At 46.1% G+C, this 20,221-nt stretch overlaps 6 protein-coding genes across 6 annotated transcripts; 4 read left to right on the top strand and 2 right to left on the bottom strand.

Annotated features, from left to right (window-relative positions):
• Positions 1–663: 663 nt before the first annotated feature.
• Positions 664–2,830, top strand: L199_001465 (uncharacterized protein; the record flags this gene model as incomplete). The annotated part of the gene is made up of 12 exons (XM_064887219.1): positions 664–726; positions 881–901; positions 1,005–1,031; positions 1,187–1,238; positions 1,411–1,483; positions 1,583–1,619; positions 1,721–1,776; positions 1,848–1,932; positions 2,040–2,179; positions 2,322–2,464; positions 2,542–2,688; positions 2,748–2,830. The coding sequence occupies 12 exons, from the start codon at positions 664–666 to the stop codon at positions 2,828–2,830; spliced, it is 927 nt and encodes a 308-aa protein (XP_064743291.1).
• A 299-nt stretch (positions 2,831–3,129) lies between these two features.
• Positions 3,130–3,905, bottom strand: L199_001464 (uncharacterized protein; the record flags this gene model as incomplete). The annotated part of the gene is made up of 5 exons (XM_064887218.1): positions 3,130–3,450; positions 3,510–3,614; positions 3,689–3,714; positions 3,792–3,819; positions 3,879–3,905. 5 exons carry the CDS (start codon positions 3,903–3,905, stop codon positions 3,130–3,132), a joined length of 507 nt encoding a protein of 168 aa, XP_064743290.1.
• A 759-nt stretch (positions 3,906–4,664) lies between these two features.
• On the top strand, positions 4,665–10,907 carry L199_001463 (uncharacterized protein; the record flags this gene model as incomplete). Its single annotated transcript, XM_064887217.1, has 7 exons — positions 4,665–5,192; positions 5,266–7,835; positions 7,946–8,142; positions 8,270–8,911; positions 9,010–9,260; positions 9,322–9,948; positions 10,026–10,907. The coding sequence occupies 7 exons, from the start codon at positions 4,665–4,667 to the stop codon at positions 10,905–10,907; spliced, it is 5,697 nt and encodes a 1,898-aa protein (XP_064743289.1).
• Positions 10,908–11,266: 359 nt separating this feature from the next.
• On the bottom strand, positions 11,267–15,795 carry L199_001462 (uncharacterized protein; the record flags this gene model as incomplete). Its single annotated transcript, XM_064887216.1, has 8 exons — positions 11,267–11,394; positions 11,457–11,721; positions 11,787–13,231; positions 13,285–13,368; positions 13,426–13,610; positions 13,666–14,754; positions 14,811–15,037; positions 15,094–15,795. The coding sequence occupies 8 exons, from the start codon at positions 15,793–15,795 to the stop codon at positions 11,267–11,269; spliced, it is 4,125 nt and encodes a 1,374-aa protein (XP_064743288.1).
• Positions 15,796–16,291: 496 nt separating this feature from the next.
• L199_001461 (uncharacterized protein) lies at positions 16,292–16,671 on the top strand (the record flags this gene model as incomplete). The annotated part of the gene is made up of 2 exons (XM_064887215.1): positions 16,292–16,403; positions 16,463–16,671. 2 exons carry the CDS (start codon positions 16,292–16,294, stop codon positions 16,669–16,671), a joined length of 321 nt encoding a protein of 106 aa, XP_064743287.1.
• A 937-nt stretch (positions 16,672–17,608) lies between these two features.
• On the top strand, positions 17,609–20,213 carry L199_001460 (uncharacterized protein; the record flags this gene model as incomplete). The annotated part of the gene is made up of 5 exons (XM_064887214.1): positions 17,609–17,666; positions 17,748–18,454; positions 18,573–18,692; positions 18,755–19,071; positions 19,157–20,213. 5 exons carry the CDS (start codon positions 17,609–17,611, stop codon positions 20,211–20,213), a joined length of 2,259 nt encoding a protein of 752 aa, XP_064743286.1.
• Positions 20,214–20,221: the final 8 nt, after the last annotated feature.

The following is a 20,221-nucleotide window of genomic DNA, read 5'->3' as shown; positions in this document are numbered from 1 at the left end:
CCTTAAAAAGGACCAGCTAAGTGAGTGAACTCCATAGGAAGGAAGTGTTGTTTTGACCTGATATGGGAATACCAATGGTATGATAGTTGCATTGCAACTTGTCTCGGCTTGTCGGAGAACTGGTGGTACTGGTGGCTGTGGAGTAAAGGTATCATCATTTGATGGTAGTTGAGAAACGACAGCGATATCAACTCCCACATGAAGGTAAGTTGTGGCGTTTTTGATGATGGCAAGTGTACGAACTTAAAAATGCAACAGTAACACGTTAATTGTGTGTCACTGTATGGGTTAGTGTGACTACTACACATTGTCATTAAGTATATCACCATCAAATTGCTTATTTGCTTAACTTTGGAAAGTAGCGGCCGAGTACATAACCGTAAACATATATACGATTATATTGTATCCTTTCTAGGTAAGCCAACTGACTTCACTTGATATTCCCTATTACTGTATTTCATTTTCGTATAGCAGAGCTTTATTCAATGTGGTGAATTACAGTAAGCTACACGATCAAACAGTGGGTCTACACGAGCCACCTCAACTCTGAACCAGGATATAGTATTCGCGTATCTTGGCTAACAAACAAAAAAAAACTAGAGGTAGTTTTTTTTTACCGATTATTCGCCATCGGCCCAAGGTCGAACGGAGATATTGGTCAAGATGAACTTCGATCCCTTCAACGAGCTTGGCGGTGGATCAGCACTAAGGTTTGACGAAGGTCAAGTAAGTTTGTAGTCCAGAAACATTCATACCGCATACAGTATATGGCTGATTGATAATTCATTATTTGATGAAGTTCTTTTCATCGATAGTAAGGTCGAATCCTCCGATGGACAAACGGTAGCGTACTGAAGCTGACGCTTCGATCACTTAATAGCAAGACGATTATTGTCTACCTGTGAGCCAGTTTGTTCCGCCAATTCGACTTTCGGACCAATGGCCACATCACCCTAAGTGTGACAGTTGATCCTGATATTGTCTTGGTAAACTTGGGTCAATAGGTGGCATCTCATTCGCCTGAAACCGAGGTGAGTCGAACGAACCGTTTGGGATTTTGTGAAGCAGCATGGTCGATAAAAGGGACGATACGATATGATATATTCTCGCCTCTGGGCTCTTCTGATCGACCTAAAATCATCCGAATCTGAATTTCCACTGATCCACCACTCATTGCCACTTGCAGAGACTAGATTATATACATGATGTCTACAAGTATCATGCAGGAAATATCCCAGGTCAGTCATATCTGTGATCACAAAGAGATAGGTATCATAGCGTATGCGAGAGCACTCTCTCTCGGAGTGTTAGCTTCCCCTTCGATGGACGTGACCAATCATCATTCACAAAGGATGTATGCATACCTATAACGCGTCATACTGATACTTTTGATGTGTTTACAATTCTTAGACGAAGTGGCAGCTTTGCTTAGTGACGGTAAACTAAGGAAGATATTGGATGTGGGCTGCGGTACAGGTAAATGGTGAGTTGAACATAAATCTTTCTCTTACAGCAATCACTCCCACTTAGAAATAGTGGTATACTAAGCTAACCTCTTTCTTCCTTTCCGTTGAATTCACAGGGCGTTAGAGATACTTGAAGCTTTCCCCAATATTCATGTAAGTCGTCATACCGGCGCACCATGATCTATGCTAGAAGTGCAGGTTCGAATCAGTGTGTACCTTGGGATGAGAATTTTGTTGATAACACTTGACGTTAGATTACAGGAGTAGATCTAGCTCATCCACCTATCACCGTCTTCCCACCTAATTTTTCGTAAGTCACGATACAGTCTTGTGTGATCCGAATCCAACCTACAGCTGAACAGCAATTTGCCATCGACCTAGATTCGAGATACATGATGTGACTAAAGGACAGGAGTATGACGACGATGTGTTTGACGTGGTTCACGTAAGGGATATACATGCCGGGGTAAGTTGTACTGCATCGTCTCCCTCACCTTCGGCAGTCACAGAAAGACGATTCACGAACTGACCCACTGATAAATTCGAACATATCTCGAATTGGTAAATCCACAGATGCCAGATTATCAAGAGATGTTGACCGAGTGCGTGCGCGTCCTACGCCCGGGTGGATATCTCCTGGTCAAAGAGATTGAATGGGTGCCTGCAGTTTTGGATGGAAGTAATGCCCAAGAAAGATTTCCAGCGATTTGCGCGTGAGTCCATAGTTATAATTCTCGTATCGTACACGAATGCTGACAGTTTAAGAATCTCAATGCCTCTGTATAGGATTCTGTGAGTATCTGAAAGGCGAAAAATGACAAGTAATCGTATGATTGATATCGAGTATAACTCTAGAGGCTCGTTTCGGGATGCTCTATCGGAACGATTTTTGGATCCTCTAGTAGGAGTCAATCTAGAATCGTACGTCGATAACGTATCTGGATTATGTGATGTACATTACACGAGACATATGGTCCCTATGACACCTTGGTCTGATGGTGAGTCATCCTGTCCAGATATCATCTGAATACTGTTAATCTCTTATGACGTGATTTCTTGATATCATCGTGGTCAGATCCGATACTCAACTATACTGGTCAAATGACCAGACTAGCCATGGCTATCCTAGGCGGTACAATACGAATCATGCTTCTAGATCATGGTGAATCCGATCCCGATGGACGATACGCAGCGGGAATAGAAGAGTTGAAAGATCTTTCAGGTCAGCCGATATGGTATTTTGGTAGTGTCGTAGCTAGGAAGGTGAACTCAGTGATCCAGAACTGGAAGCAGAACTAGAAGGATACAGTCAGGAAATGGAAGAAGAAAAAGGTGAGACTGGTTGGATAGGTGATGAAGATTAGATATGAATGAAACAGAAGATATGCCAATTGTACTCTGGGGAAGGTGTTTATAGATTTTCGGTATTTTATGGTTTCAGGTTTCAAGTTGATGCATTCTATGTACCGAGGTAGTATAGTCGTCAATCTATTCGGTAGATGCTCGTGAAATGTCAACGAATGATGTACAACCAGTCAGAATGTGAGCAAGTCAATATCAGGCATTGGCAATCTTTGGTCCTGCATTTGTCAGTATTGGGATGCAAATTATACCAACAGATGATCTATATCAGTCTATTTACATGACAACGGCTCGAGCATTACTAAAGCTTAGCTGTACCATTTCCCAGCTCCAACTCTTCCGTTCCATCTTCACTAAACTGCGTTACTTTACTCCACCCACCCATGAATTTCGTCTGACTCCCATACGCCACTAGCTTATCCCCTTTCTCGGGAGGCGTATAGAATTCGCATCGCGTATAAGCGAGATTCCTCCCGCATTGCTCAACTGTACCTATACATACCAATTCGGAGTTTACGGTCCCTCCAGGTCGGACGAACTCTGTTGAGATGTTCACTGAGACGCCTGTTGGAGGAGGATATCCAAGGGTGGAGAGTGACAGGGAAGTCAGGGTGTCTGTCAACTTAATGAGGATTCAGTGTACTATATATCTTGTCGAGGTTTGATGGAGGATGAGCTTACTGATAAGATCACACCTCCATGTATTGTGCCATGGTTGTTGAGATGCTTCTGGTCGATCGTAAATACACCTTCCAGGTATTTAGGTCTGGCTTCGATTAGACGTAACTACGGAGTTATTGTCCATGTTCATCATCAGCTACTCCTCAATTTGCTCAGGGTCGAGCTCACGAAAGGCTCACCGAAGAGAGCACATTGGTGTCGTGGCCTATCGACACATATACAGGTGTCAGCGATTGCCGGGTTATACTGCTGTAGTTGTATCAGACCCGTCGAGACACCTACCTCCTTTCGATAATGTCGTTGACCAAGCCTAACAGAGAGCATCAACGGTGAGTTGAATTCTCCTGAAAAAGCAACATGGTAGCTCACCTTCTGCAGGAACTTCAAGCAGGCCATATTGCGATGCGATACCTTGTGATGATCTGAGCTCTGAGCTTGAACGACATGAAGCAGTCGAAGGAAGATGACTTTGATTGTTATCGTCGACTCATTCCGTCGGATCAATCTCGAAGGGGAGCCGGCTGGATGGTTCATTCATTGATCACGTAATCACATCCTCGGTATCAATTCAAGCTTAATCACCCTTGAATACGAACGAAGTCATGACGCGAGAGTCCAGACCTCACAAAAGCACGTGGTGCACGTGGTCGTCCTGGTACTGAGGCCGTAGGATACGGAGGTACTGGGGGACGCAGCAGACGCATGCAACGAGAAGAGATGAGATGCGATGCATGGTAAGAGCGATGAGATTAAAAAGCCTTGGTTGTCGTCGTCTGACTGAAACACACAGATGGACAGGTGAGCTGCAGATGGTGTATGGTGCAACTGCTTTGTCACTCTAACACAACTACAACTACGGGAAGGGGATCGACCGACGACCGACGCGCATTACAGCATAATAAAGAAAAATACAATATAATCTCAACCTCGTATCACGAATACATCACCACAGATCACTGTGCAGAATCTCATCAATGACAACGACAATAAAACATCAGCATCTCATAGCGTCATCATAGACAACTGCAACATCATTGACATATGATGTGCTCGACATAAATTCAGACTGGACCACCATCAACATCCCAATGGCTTCAGCAAACCCTTCAGACTTCCAATCCAGCTCATCTTGATAGATTATCGGTCAAATCCATAATGGTGGATCTGACAAATGCAGAAGCTGGACCTTCACAACCGCGTCCCAAACCATTGCTACCAACCAGACCCATCCCTGATCCTCCTCCAGCTACGCCTCCGAGCACTTCAAAATCTGCCAAAAGGAGATCATGGTTTGGACTGGGCCTCGGTTCACCGAGTGTGATTACCAGTCCTACCAATGACAATAATGCCTCTCCGACGAAGAAGGATAGGAGAAAGAGTACAAGTAGTATTCATTCGAGCAGGGAAGGATTGGAACTGGACCATATAGCCAGAGATGGGAAAGGTGAAGGCAAGGACTCTTTAGGGAAGGAGGGTGGATCAGAGGCAAACGAAGAAGAGTTATTGACTATAGATGGAGATCCGGAGAAAACGATAAAGAAAAAGAAGAAAAGGAGATCTAAGGGCGATAATGATGATGATTTCGAAGTGATGAGGATGAAAGATCTAAGTGGAAGTAACCAGCAGACACCTAGGTCTGCATCTGAGCGGACGGTAAAAGTCGATTCGGATGAGCGTCATACAGTGAGTTCTTCAAATGCAACAGATTCCCCAAAAGACGATCATCTCTCTTACATCTTGTTTCATCCTCTATCAGCCTCAATCATTCACGATACGACAGCGGACATTCTCACGTACAGCAAGTGATCGTGATCCATTCTCGCCTCCTGAGCCAACATCATTCCCTCCCAACACACCGGCATCAAGATCGTCCTCATCGTCTGTAACGAATCATAGACCCGATATTCAGCCACGTACCTCCTCGAGATCATCTTCATCATACTCGCCCTCACGCAGAATTCTATCTCTACAGATAGAAAAGAATCAACCTCCTATACCGATAGATGTAGATCGTCCCTTACCTCCTTTACCTCTCAAGAATACTTCTTCATCGACATCTATGAAACCACCTGTCATGCCTAGGGGTATCGTCGTCACTCCGAGTAGTCCCAGGAAATTGTCCAAGACACCTAAGAAACCATCATTGACCCAGAGGAGAAGTAGATCAGCGACTGGACATTCGAGAATACCATCTTTGGCTTCCAATAAGCGGTCACATAGCAATTCACCGAACCCGAGCATCATCCTCAACAATACTCCTGGGTCAAAAATTGGTCTTGGTCTTCCATCAGCGCTGCTGCCGTCAGCAAAATCGAATACTCACACCGAATCACCACCTCCTCCACCTGTCCCATCCAAACCTCAATCTGTATCTTCCCCTTTTCCCTCACGCTCACCTAGTCCGATACCCAAGATAGCATTTGTGGAACCGGATGGTATACCTGCGAAACATGAAGATGTCTCCTTACCGCCTTCGCAACAAGAAGAGAAAAGAAAGGTGATAAGAAGGGCCAGGAGTTTATCTGGGTTCTTTGGGAAATCACCACCCATTCCACCAGGGACCGAAGTTGAAGAACCGATGCCGGTACCAGAACAAAGAGATAGTGATTCAGGAGAAAGCGTGGGCAAATCTGGTGGTGTTTTGGAATGGCTGGGAGTAAAGAAGGCTGTTAGAAGGAAAACTTCGGACACTCAAATGAAATCAACAGCTGGAGATAGTGTTCCCGCTGTCATTGACCATTCAGAAGGTGTTGCTGGCCAACAGCAGCAAACAGCTAGCCGAGAGAGTCTCGAGCCCCCTAGGAATGTCGAACATGCTGTATCCGAATCGCAACAGCCTACACCTCGCCGACCGCAACCCAATCTCTCCCCTTCTACCGCCACTAGTCTGCCAACGACTGGGCAAAGTAAAATATCCAGCATTTTCTCGCGACGTTCATCGACGAAAACGACAGACGATGAGGGTGAGCCGCCCAAAATACAGGTCGTTCCCATGGCAATCCCTAACGCTGGGATGCGAAACCAAACTGCCCAATCATCGGAATCATCCTTCAATCTGCCTACTCATGATCCCATTTCACCTTTCATTCCGGGAAGTGGACCGTGGGTAGCCACCCCCCAAAGCGAGAAGGAAGAGAGTGAAGTTCTGTTCAGTACTCCTGAAGCCGAGATTAGTAATTGGGGTCCAGGACGAAGACCATGGATGGACGGAGCTGAACGCCATAATTCCTCTAAATCATCATCTATATCGTCACCGTTGGACTCACTGCCTGAACAAGGCTTACCACCCTCCCAATCCCCTTTTAAAGCCCCGCCTACTTTCAGAGAGGGTAGAGTCAGATCGTGGTCTGATGCACCTCTGCCTCCTCAAAAGCTCGTCAGCCAATCTTCTAACCCTCATTTGCCCTTACCTCGCCCAATTACACCAAATAGTCAATCGCCCTCGTTATCGTTATCTGCCTCGCCTCGAACACCATCAAGACCCAAATTGGGAGACAGGTCTAATTCTGGCAACTCCGCTATAATAGGCCGTATGAAAAGTGTATTCTCGAAATCTACCAATCGTAGTAGAAGTAGTAGTCTACTAGGGAAGGGAAGTAAAAATGCGGAGATCGATGAATTTGGGAATATACCCATGGGAGGCGATGCAGGTAGAAGCCAGAGGATGAGACCTTCCACTTCGTCCTCTTCGATGGCTTCTTCCGGTGCGCTGAGAGGAAGGTCAATAGGTGATGATAGTGGTCGACCTGGCGTCGAAGAGCTTCAGACGCGATCACCCAGAACTTCCTTCACACCTTCCATTGCGTCTTTTGGGTCTACAACTCGGCAAGAAGAGACCAAAGCCCAACGAAAGAACAGAGTACGAGCTTCAACTATATCACTTGCACCTACTGCATACCATTTCGCCCCTCCTCGACCATCCTCGCCTAACCTGTTCCCTATTGCTGCTACTCCACCGCGTAGACGACCCGGTACAATTCACAGGATATCCAATGGATTGTTCGGTTCAGGTTCTTCCGGTCCATCATCACCTAAAACTTCCTCATTACTCTTTCCCTTACCTGCTAGGTCGAGTGGGTCGATGTCTTCTTCCACCGGCGGTGGAATGGTAGGATGGGAAGATACTTCTGGGACGAGTACGACCAATGGACCGTTGAGTCCTGGGACTAGCCCCAGACTATCCACCGGAAGTATCACTGCTGCCATGACGAACTCGATGATCAAGCAGATATCACAAAGGCAAGATGAAGAATCACCTAAAGCGTGGTTGGAAAGGATCGTTAACAATGTACAGAGGGATGAGATTGCTAATGTACTTGCTTCGAGGTGGGTTCATCATGACAACTTACTCCCTACTTTCATATCAGGGGAAAGAGATGGAAAAATGTTTGAGGTACAGTGAAGATGTCAAAACTGATCACTATGACTCTATATAGTGGGGACGAGTTTCATACCGAAGCTTTACAATTGTACCTCTCGACTTTCGACTTTACCCATAACGCCCTTGATGTTGCTCTGAGACGGTTGTTGATGCACATGAGTTTACCAAAAGAAACACAACAGATCGATAGGGTCATTGAGGCGTTCTCTAAGAGGTATGAGGAGTGTGAACCTGGGTTGTTTGGTCACAAGGGTGAGTTGTATCTCCTGTCAAGACTATGCTTCAATCTTTACAATAATTTGGTGTTGCGTTGAGATATAAACACGTTTTTTTTTCAAGATGCTTGAGGAGCAAGGCTGAAACGTTTCATTCTTCATAGACAACACCTACGTCCTAGCATTCTCAATGATGATGCTTCATACCGACGCATTCAACAAATCCAATAAGAATAAAATGACGAAAGTCGACTACGTTCGAAATACACGTATGGAAGGTGTATCGCCCATAGTTCTGGAAGCGTTCTTCGATAACATCACCTATACTCCATTCATATTCATAGAAGATGATATGAATCTTAAGAGATCATCCGGGTACGAATCTTCTTCATCGACCTTTGGACCTTCCACGCCTACTTTCACCAACAACCCCCTGCCTTCGTCTGTTACAAGTACGGGCGGTATGAGTATGAGTACGAGTGGAAAGGCCAAAGTGGACGTATATCACATGATCGTCAGAGGTTTACTGGGTACACTTAGAGTAAACAACATAGAAAATCAGATTTCACCTGAGAACCCATTTTCGTACAGAGGTACAAGACCGTTTCTCAACCTGGATATACTATGTCAAGCTTTCGCCAATGCCAATAATCTCATTATCCCTTCTTACATCACTACAAATCCTGTCACCAGCGTAGGTGGTAAGTTGACCACTCCGTCGAGAAGGAACACGGTGGGAGCAAAAGATCAGAAAATGGAAGATCTGGTGTTAAGGGTGGTGAAAGTTGGATTGTTGTCCAGAAAAGGTGAGTACATTGGTTCCTTTTTCACATGGACATTGATTTCCTCGCATGTATGAGATACTGGCGATGACTAGGTACTGATGATCGTACCGACTCAATAGACGAATCAGACCAATCCTCCAAGAAAGCCTCTCGGAAATGGAAATCATGGAGTGTCATCCTCACTTCATCTCAACTATTATTCTTCAAAGATCCTACTTGGGCTCTTACGCTTCTCGAACAAATTCAATCTCTACGAGATGCAGATGACGAATCCGGCCAATTGCTCTTACCTCGTCAAACGTCTTTCAAACCTGATGAAGTGTTCTCGCTCAAAGATTGTGTGGCGGTTTTCGATCGTACTTTTACTGCTGTGAGTGGAAATTGTTGATACATGGGCTATCTTGACTGATCATGTCTTTTATCTATGATAGTACCCCAATACGTTCCGTTTCGTCATGCCGCAATCCCGACAATATCTCCTTCAATCCTCTGACGAGTACGAGATGAACGAGTGGATAGGTCTTATCAACTACGCCTCGGCATTCAAGACTGTCAATCTTAAGATGAAAGGTCCGACCATGCGAAAAGACCAAGTCGTCCTGGCTGGAGCTGCTGCCGCTGCATCTCATAAGCGAGAGTTGAAAGGTGCAGCGGTAGCTGCAGGAGGAGGTAATATGCCCCCTTTGGGAAGCGGTAGAAAAGCTTTCTTCGGCGAAAGCGACCCGCCTTCGAATACCACTTCTGATGAAAATGGCACTGGAGATACGAATGATCAAGGACTACGGTTGATTGATCATCATTCCACTATCAGCCAATCAAATGGAAATCCGAGAAAGAAAGTGAAGAACGGGAATATTGATGTAGATGGACCTGACCAGGTCGTACATGAGGGTGAACAATTGGAAGAAGTATTTGGAGTGGTCAAAGCTGAATTAGCAGCTGGTCGAGGTGAAGCTGGATCAAACAGACCTTCAACCTCAATTCATCTGGTTCAGGAGAAAACACCGGTCAAGATGGATCCAAGACATATACATACCTCGAGAGTATCCCTAATTTATGTGAGTTCCTATACTCACTCAACTCATCCTTCATCGTGTAACATCACTAATGCTTTATATTTTGTCTAATCTCTCAGGAACACCTTAACACTCTACGCGAGAAATGTCAACCCATCGAAGGTTCTTTACGATCATCTTTGATCCTGGTCAGAAATATATCGCTCCTAACTCCATTCCAAAAATCGACTCGAGATAAAATATCATCATCCATCCCCTCCCTGGCCCACAAGATTCGGAATGATCGACTGAACCTTACAAAATTGAGATTATGGATCAAAGTGTTAGAGCACGAAGGTGAGAGGGAAGATAGGGAATGGAAAGTTGTGAGACACGTTGCCTTGCAAGCTGCAGCTAGGAGTCTGAGGGAAGATTCTCTGGCAGGTGTGGTCAAAGATGTTAACAATGCACAAGGGATTGAAAAGGAAGTACCGAAACTGGAGATATCTGATCCTAATCATTCCGAATCATCATCTCCATCACCACCTTCTTCTCGAGGTGCGAACGCGGATGCGGAAGAGAGGAATAGCAGGGGCGAGATGACTAGTCCTGTGGAACTACCCGAAATAATCAGGAGATCCAGTGAAGAACCTTTATCCGTCGACCCCGAAGATGCACAACAGCGAAGAAAACCAAGTAAGAGTGATCAATTGAATCGAAATACCGCTGGCGGTATCAATTCCGCCGGGGTGGGGATGAGAAAATCTAACTCTGCCAATGACTTGTTAAATCCCAATACTTTTATACAATCTAGAAGATCAAGTGAGATTGAAGAAACACCTCGTCCTCATTCTGGATCTGCATCGGAGACATACGATCTATCTCATTCTCCTAATCTGTCGGTCGATACGCCCATGATGATGTTTACTATGGAATCGCCCTTAGAAATTCCCTCGGAGAAGATGGCCGAGCAAGATGAGGGGCAGGGAAAAGCAGGAGCGGGTTATCCTAACAAAGGATAACAAATGTCTTGATACATACATGATATGATCTAAACGAACACGTAGAATTCATCACTTTGACAGGGATCAAGGATTCTGGGTTGATTGGGTAATCGTTGTTATTCTTGTATATTTTAGTACTTTTGCGTTTGTACATTATTACCTGAGTATCATGGAAGTTTTATCTTTGTATGTATTAGCATAAGCATATTTTCATAGTGAATACACAAGATATGTATATGAGGGATCTATGTCAAGGCATATAGAAAAATGTATATGTTCATTTCGAATCCGTATTATTAGTCGTGAATAGTCGTTTCGGCTCTAGTTCATCGTATATCGTGACCCGCTTTCACTACGTCTGTCCAACTTCCTCCCTCTCAACCGGATGGATGTTGTTGATGTTGAGGTTGACTGTTCTTCTGAACATTCGAGATTATATTTCCTAATCTCCTATAATCTCTTAACAACGCCCCAATCTCTGAGATCTTGATATCTCCCACATCACCTACGAAAAAGCAATACATATCAGTATTCGACCGTGGTTATGACTGACATGGACCAGCTTACAATTCATGAACCTGTCTATCGGTCCATCATTCTCGCTCAACTCCACACCTGAGTTGTTCTTAGATAACGGTAATGACGATATACTACCTCTAGGTGAACGAGAGTGTGATCGCGTGGAATCTAAATTACTAAAAATCGATCCTCTCCTCCCATGAGTTTGAGCTTGTTTGATTTCTTGACCTTTAGTTCCGCTGCCTGGTGTATGAGTTGAAGGTAATGAAGCTGATATTGATCTCGGAGTTAAATTGGCCAAGAAGTTCGATGCCTATTCCGCATAAAGCAGCGTGAGTCGATCCAACATTTGCTCCTGACAACTGACGAGCAACTCACTTTGCTTGGTGCAGGAGCAGGGATACTCTCGTCCATGGCTTTACTGTCATTCTCTGTAGTGCTAGGTGGAGAAGGTACAGCCGGACTACTCAACCTGCCCAACACGCCGATCGAAGCCAACCTATTACTTAGACTGACTCTCTCTTTCACCTCCTCTTTCAACCCCTTTCCATTTTTGCTCTGCTCTTCTCCTGCTGGTTCTCTCTCCTCCACCTCATGTTCCTCATCAGATCCACCACCATCTTCATCGGAAGAGTAATACTCGTTTGAACGTTCCCTTATAGAAGCGGGTCTTGAATTCGATGAAACCTCTTGTAATTCCTGATTGCCTCCCCAGACCTGTTCTGAAGCGCGTGAGCTTGCTCTCGATCGATTCCTAGCTGCTGCAGCGGCAGCGATAGAAGCTACACTCGCAGTCACGCTTGCCAGTGAGAACGTTGATGCTCCTCTAGGTCTCATCTCTGGTCTATTCTCACTTTCCGCAGATGAAGGTTCGATCTCGGAAGCATTAGGATTTGGTACTGATCCATTACCCATTAGGCCTCTCAGAGCCATCCAAGAAGAATCCACCACTCCCGTTATCACTTTATTCGCCGATCCAGCCGCTGTACCTGCTAATTCACCCACTTGGAATACCCTACCTCGCAATCTTGAAGAGGCTGAGGCGATCGATGCCGCATCTGCGTTACTCTCGTCCAGGTAGTCCAGGCCTATAGGTGATAGATCGGCAATTGACATAACCCTATCTGACTCTCCGCCTAGTCCTAATTCAGCCAAATCGACATGTTCAAGGAATTCCACGACAGCTGTAAGATTGACTATCGCGTAGCTCGCTTCCCCTGTCAAGCAGATCGCAGATCGGTATCGTCGGAGATACATAAGCTGCGAGGCTAGTTGGGGTGGATTGGACTTGACAACAGAGTAGATGATGATTGGCAAGATGAGATCGGCACCGGAAGTCCCAGGTTTGCCATTTGCAGCTGTAGCTGCTTTGGGTGGTGGCACAGAGCTGTTAGACGACTCAGTCGTTTCTCGACTCCTAGAGGGAGTGAGTGTTATGACTGAATCTGACATTGCTTGTTTGAGCTGATCTGTTTCAGGTTGAAGATCGGCAGTCGATTCATTTAGTACGAGTTGAGGTACAGACGGACTTTTCTGCATAGTTGGCTTGGGAGTGGCCCCAATATCGCCTCCTATCGCATTCAAAGGATCAGAAGATTCTGACAAAGACGGTGATATGTCCGAATGCGTGTAGTCGTTGTCTAACAAAGCTTTCTGTGGCAAGGGCGATGCCATTGTTGGTTCCTTCTCGGGAGTAGATGTTGTAGGCGGTTCTCCACCATATGTATTTCCCTGTGTGTCACCGGCGGTCGTTGCGTCCTGTGAAGAACGATATGGCTCACCCTCAGGTCGAAGGTCCACATTGGGCATCCGAGCAAGACCATCTATACTTCTGGTGAGTAAGGACGCTTGACTATTAGCCTCAAGAAACACTTACCGACCACGATCTTATGTGCTTGGATGAGGACGCTGGCCTTGTCTTTCGGTGTCAAACAATCGCTTCCCGACAGTTTCTGGAATTCTAGATGATTACACTGTATCAGAGTACTTCAAATGGGGACATTATGTAAGAGCTCACCATGTCCAATATCGTCGACGATGTCCGTCAGGCCCTTCGCGATGACACCTTCCGGCTCCTCACCCTCCGGCCTGGTGATCAAGCCTAGGTGATCCAGTGATAGGTCCAGCATATTTAGCGCTGCTATACGAGAAGCGAGCGCTTCGTCGTGTCTTGCATCATCAGACTCGAGCGGTGAGAACAATCTGTTAATACTGTTTGTCAGATTGCCATCTTATACTATGATAGAGAGAGGCTCACCGATTATACAATAGCCTGCAAACCACCGCTTCAACCTTTTCCGTACCTTCGCTAGCTTCTTTCTCGACCTGTTCTTCTCTCTCCAGCCTATTTTTCTCTTTCTTCTCCTTCGCAGATTCTTCATCTCCTTCGGCTGATATACCATGTCCGTGAGCTGCTCTTCCCCAAGGCACATTACCACTCCCTTTCCTCTTCAGCCCATCGGGTCCTTCGGATCTGTAATGTGAAATCAAATCATCGTATATGCCCTCCATGAAATCTTGCAATCTCTCTCCTGTAGTGGTAGGATCGTAGAAATCTAATACAGCTATATTATCCGCATCATGGCCTTTATGATTTTTGAGTAGGTCATCACCTTGAGATGGTGGACAGGCATTTGCTAATACAAGCTTGACCACCTTCTCTATAACTTTGTCTGGTAACTTTGCCAGTACTTCTCGAATGTGAGATCTAATCGCTTTGGTCAAGGTCTTATGTGTCTCATGATATCTTATAGGTCGAGAAACAGTATAAGCTGTGACTTGATAGCCTTCTCCATGGGCAAGCGAAATTGATGCGGTGTCTGACATGATCGAAGCGTTATCGCCGTGATCGAATGTAAGAAGAGATGCCGGCTTAGGGGAAGCTGGAGAAGGTGACGATGGTCTACTATCTCCATGTGGGCGTAAGGGTGAAGGAGGTCGCTCTGGTGTCAGAGTATTGTCGGCTTTGAGAGATGGAGAAGGAGGTGCGGGTGGATGTATGCTGACTGGAGAGGAGCTGAGAGCGGGACTAGGGGCATTTGATGATCCTCCAAATAATGAGGCAAAGGGGTTAATTCGCCCTAATTTACCTGGAGGTGGCTTTTCTTTCTCCCTTGTCTCGTTGGTTGTTGCGGGGCCCGTCTTTGATGGAGGCGGAAATGGAAGGATAGCTGTCTCCTTGGATAAGGTAAAAGTTGGAAATAAGGAAGAAGAGGAAGATGAAGATGAAGATGAAGCGTGTGTAGGCCTGAGTGTAGATAGAACACTCTGGCGAGTAGTGGCATCGCGAAGGTCACGGATGAGAGGCGAATCGGAAGGAATGGTCGACTCGAATGATACAGTATCGCTAAGGGTGATGATCAGCGCCAAGATCCACGGTAAGGTCTATCACGATGTACTCACTTCTGGATGGTACCAATCATACCTGACATAGTGACAAATACGCTAACACTGTCCAATGTGGAAGTCTTCTCGTCGCTCGAAGCTTCCAATGCGTTACCAGGTTGTTTGGAAGTGAAGGAGGAAGAAGCCAAAGAGACAGGTGGCGCGATGAAAGCAACATGATCATTTAGTGTTTGAGGGGTCATCGGGAGTGATGAAGACGGCGTGGTGGGAAGGAGCAAAACAGCCTATAGAAGGAAGTATTAGCTTGGGACTTGATGATGTACACATTTGGCCGACCTACGTTGCCTCCCATCAGAATTCTCAACAAATCACCCCAATCACCTCCTTCTCCAGCTTTGGCCCTTCCAAGTTGACCCTTGTCGAAAATAGCATCTATCATCGACATACCCATACTTCCATTACCGAGACCTATTCTCTGAGCGGCAGCTTTCAGACTCTGTATTTGAAGCCTACTTGTGAGGACAGATGATCCAGGAAGGTTTGGAGCAGATGAGAGAGCTGAATAGTCAGCTTGAGCTGGTGGGTCAGAAGTCGAAGGGGGTAGTGCGAAGGTCGTGGAAGTGGAGGTTGACGTAGTCGGTGGCGCTGAGACTATCGTAGTTGGAGTTACAGGCGAGGTAGATACACTTGACGTTGCCTGCTGCATAGTTGGAGATGCTGTACCTGATGGACCAAAGATACTGACTGCACTACCTGCTGAGCCTATACCACCACCATGACGCTGTCTAGGCTTGTAAGGGAGATTCGTCAATTCGCCAGCACCTGATTTGGCAGACCATGATCCGCTGGATTTGTGGGTCAAGTGAGGAGCAGACGCGTCTGGAGGACCCAATTCGGACGAAGGAAGGTTGAGAGATGATGTCGATGCACCGAGTAGAGGGTGGGTGAGTGGTTCGCTGGGTGTAGTAGACGGTCGCGGAGAACGAGAGGCTCGACCCAGACTTAGGGAAGAGAAAAGGCTCGGTTTCGGTTGATCCGTCATTTCGCTGAACGCATGGAATAGAAGATATCGCCAAGGTCCTCTTTTTGTCTCAAGGGAAGGCCAGAGGTGTTGGGCTCGTCTGTGATGTTAAGGAATGTAAGGGTGAGAGGGAGAGATGTTATCACGATCAGATACAGAGGGTCGATACAGTTATCTCAACTTTCGTGGACTTCACTGTGAGCCATCATTCTTGACTGATGACGTGCACCACGTGAGACACACATGGATGTTCACAGCTGAAGTAGGCGGGAGCCGAGCCATACTCTCACAAGCCTAACCCGCTGGGAGGCACCGGCCGCAGATCGGCCCGGATGTGTGCTGCCAATCCGAAAGATTCGGCAAGTCACGGTGGATAAGTGCTGCTGATATCCATCTATGCTCGAAAGGTTGAGAGAGGGAACGTTATATATAACCAGTGATATTGCATAGCATCGGATTTCACTCTCCTCCATCAACCTCGCACCTCCAAAGAACAGATTCACTACTCGAATTCACAATGCCAAGATTCCTCGTATACGCTCCAGACTACCCCGACCATCTCGCTCAGCGATACGCTGTCCGACCTGAGCATCTCGAGAGGGGTTCGAAAGATCCCAAGGGGATGATGCGTGAGTCACAGGCCCATTGCGCAGCATATATTGATCCTGATACATTCATCACTTGATAGTCTACAGCGGTCCTTTAGCTCCCAGACCTGGAACCGCACAACGAAATACGACTCCTCCAGAGGGTCAACTGAACATCGCGGGAAGTTTCATGGTATACCAGATGAACTCTCTCGAAGAAGTCTGGGATAGGTTGAAGGAAGATGTATATTGGAGAGCGAATATCTGGGATAAGGAGAAGCTTATAGTCGAAGAGTTACTAGACGTATGATCGTAAGTATAACAATCCATCTATATGATCATGTAGAACCATAATCTGATTGGCCTGGTCATAGTATTTTTCAGTAGTTCTACGAAAAGTCAAATAACCGTGAGAACGACCTTGAGTCAGAAATGCATGGCTGTATATCCTACATGCTACTGCGCTCACTGTCAGAAGATGCAGCATCCCCTGTGCTTATCCTAATCGGAGTTATTGACTCCCTATCTAGTTGAATCATCACCCTCTCACCCCCTTCTCCTTTCTTACTATGACGATCTAAAGGGGCCTCCAGCAAATGGTCCAGCCGATCATTGCTATCTATTTACTCACAATTCTAGACTCGATTGGCTGACTCGCTTTCGCTTAAATCACAAAGGATCTTTCCACTGACCGACTATCTTTCTATCTGAGTTGATCATGTTGCGCAATATAGGCATATCCGATGTGAGCGGTGGTTCCATACGTGCTGAGCAATGACAATCCTTTTATTGAGCATCTCCTCAGATGACGTACAATGACCAATCCCCCTGCTGAGCACGGAGGGTACGGAGGGACTATCGCGGACGATCCTTTTTGGTCGATTGACCTCAAAGGAGGATCGTCCCTTTGTGGGTATTCAATCCTGTAGACAAGCGTTGAAGACAGTGAAAATATGATTGAAAAGGAGCGAAACTCAACGGTTAACCTTTTTTCCCACCTCTCTTAGATAATTCATCTCGAAAGGATTTAAAACCTTTCATCACTGTAGGAAAAAGATCCATTTGAAAGGGTCAATCTTACTAGACTAGTGCACGTACCATTGTACCAGTACAAGCACAAGCAAGGCATAGTTACTAGACTTGTCCTCTACTGGACGACCAAAGCTTCTGAAAAAAAGGACACTTACCCTTACCGTACTCCTTTGCCACCCCTTACTTATAGAGTACGAAGGAAGCGGCAAGTGAATATGACATCGAGCTCGCACTCAAGCTATCCAGGCTCCATCGCCAGTCAGGCGCCATCTTGTGAGTGAGCATATCGTATCTTTGACTAGTAGCGATTTACTCTAGATGGTCAACCATGCTGATAAGATTATGGATGTCCAGTAGCACCCTCACGAGAGAGCTCAGTGATTTCTAGTCCCCCTACCGAGCTCTCGCAGCCTCCTCCCGAGAATGTAGAGCCCGAAAACAAAGATAAAGCCCGTACACCTGTGGGCTCACCTCCTAATTTACCTCTACCTCTACCTCAAATGCCCGCCATGGTCCGAAGGGTCTCACAATTATCCAACGCAGCTTCCAGCGACTCTTCAAATTCAGCAATGATCAAAGATGATTTACCAGTAGTTCAAGTGATTGATCAATCGGGCAAAGAAGTCATCGATCCTGCTTTACGGGATGAGGGTGTGGATCCTTTTATCAAGAACGATTCTGATCAGTTGGCACCCATGGGTAATTCACAATTACCTTCGATCCCTTTAACCCAATGGCCAAGTCTACCTTCATTGAACTTCTATGCCGCTGGGGCTGGGCCTGGGGCTGGGACCGATACTCAACCATCAACTCAGACCAACTCGCCAACCTCACCGAACGGCTTGTGGCCCTCTTCGTTCGGGAGCTATAATAGCAGTCTAACGGATTTCGGATCTTCTCTCGGTGGGGATACACCTGATAAAGGAGCGAGTGGTGATGAAAATAGTTCAGAGAGCGGGTTCGAATTTGGCAAACATCTTGCGAAAGATGTCAATGACGATAACACCGATAATATCGGGGCTGGTGTACCTGCTCCGAAAAAGAAAAGTCATGCCAGGAAGGTGAGTTCCTTTGGCTTGTCTTCCACATTATCGATACAAGAGTTTTTGCAGTGTTATATACTGTAGCTTGTTGAGTTAGGCGATATAATCGCTGACGATTGTGCTTGCTACATCTTAGCAACCCGAAGGACATATCAAACGAGCCAGAAATGCTTTTATCCTTTTCAGGAAGCACATCACAGATTCTAACTTGATCCCACCCAGTGTCGAAGTGAAACATCAAAATATATCTGTCGTTGTAAGTGTCACCACTGTCCACATCAATAATACATTACTGAATATCCTCGAATCCTTCTTTAGGCCGCTAAGATGTGGAAAGAAGCACCTCTGGAAGTCAGAGCGAAATTCAATGAGCAAGCTCGTCTGGAGAAAGAAGAACATGCTCGGAAATATCCTGGGTACAGATATCAACCTGCATTCCGACGGACCGACATCATTCGAAGGCGGGTTAGGAAGGATCCAGCTGAAGATGAGAAAGTGGATGCGGTAGCTGAAGCATTGATCAAAGGTAAATCAGGTGATAAGCTTGAAAAGGAAATCAAAAATCAAATCATCCAAAAGGGGAATGAATCTGATAGTGCTCAAAGTGAGATGAGTAGTAGTTCCAGGTCAAGAAGGTGAGCTCTTCAAATCTACGTCTTCTTCTCCACCATCGCAAGGTAGTAGTACCGACTAATGCGATTTTGTATCATCATCGTTCAGCCGTCGTCGAAGGGATGCAGGACAACTTTCCAAGGGAGCCATCCGAGCTCAAAAAGCACAAGCTCGAGCCAAACAAATGAGGCAGAACCTTCTTGGCACAAACCTATTGAACATGTCATTATACAATGCCGCCACTAATCGATTAGCCAACTCAACTTCTTCATCCCACCCCCACCAATCTCAGCAATACCAACAAGCGGCTGCGGCAGCAGCAGCGGCGTACAACGGGTATCCAGTGGGGGGCGGAGGGTATGGGATGTACCCGCTCGATCAGTCCAACTACGTTACTTCGGTAGGGTATAATATTGATGGTAGACCAATTCAAATGGTCGCTCAACCTCCCCCTGTACCGGGTGCTGGCGCCGGTGGGGAGTATCCCAATGATATGTACGGTGGTACTGATCCAAATGGCTTGTTGACTGAGAATAACCTCTTGGGTCAAGACCATCCTGAGATGTACAGATTACCTCCCATAGAAGGTATGGTAGATATCAATAACCCCGCGGCACAAGCTGGAACAGGATACGAAACTTGGCAAACTCAAGCAGGAGGTAATGGTGAATACTGGGACCAACAACCATTACCTGGTCTATCGTATGATACACAGGCCGTAGGTCCATCAATAGGAGAAGAATACTACAATGCATCATATGGCGATCAAGGTCTACCTGGTGGTGATCCATCGGGGATGATGGAGCCTAACGGATTGGAATATAGATTACCACCATTGATGGATATTCCCCGTGATGGCCCAAGCAGTAGTGAAAGACCAGGCGATCTCATTGCCTCTCAATATGCCAGAGGACATACTTCCTCACATCACTCTGGATCAAGCTCAGGCGATAAAGCGAGAGAAGAACGAACAACGAAAGAAGGTCAACCGCAACAGTCACAACAGACTCCATCAGGTCATGTGCTCTTCAATGAAAGACTATTCGATGGTGCACTAGGTACCGCCGGCTTACCAGACAAGAGAAACGACGGGTGTGGGCTGGACGATGATTTGGGCATGTTCGACCAGGCGATGGAACAAGCTGGTGATTTAGGTAATTGGTAATTGGTGAA

Source organism: Kwoniella botswanensis, chromosome 1, assembly GCF_036426115.1.
Source record: "Kwoniella botswanensis chromosome 1, complete sequence".
Lineage (NCBI taxonomy): Eukaryota > Fungi > Basidiomycota > Tremellomycetes > Tremellales > Cryptococcaceae > Kwoniella > Kwoniella botswanensis.
This window is presented reverse-complemented; position numbering and strand designations above follow the sequence as displayed.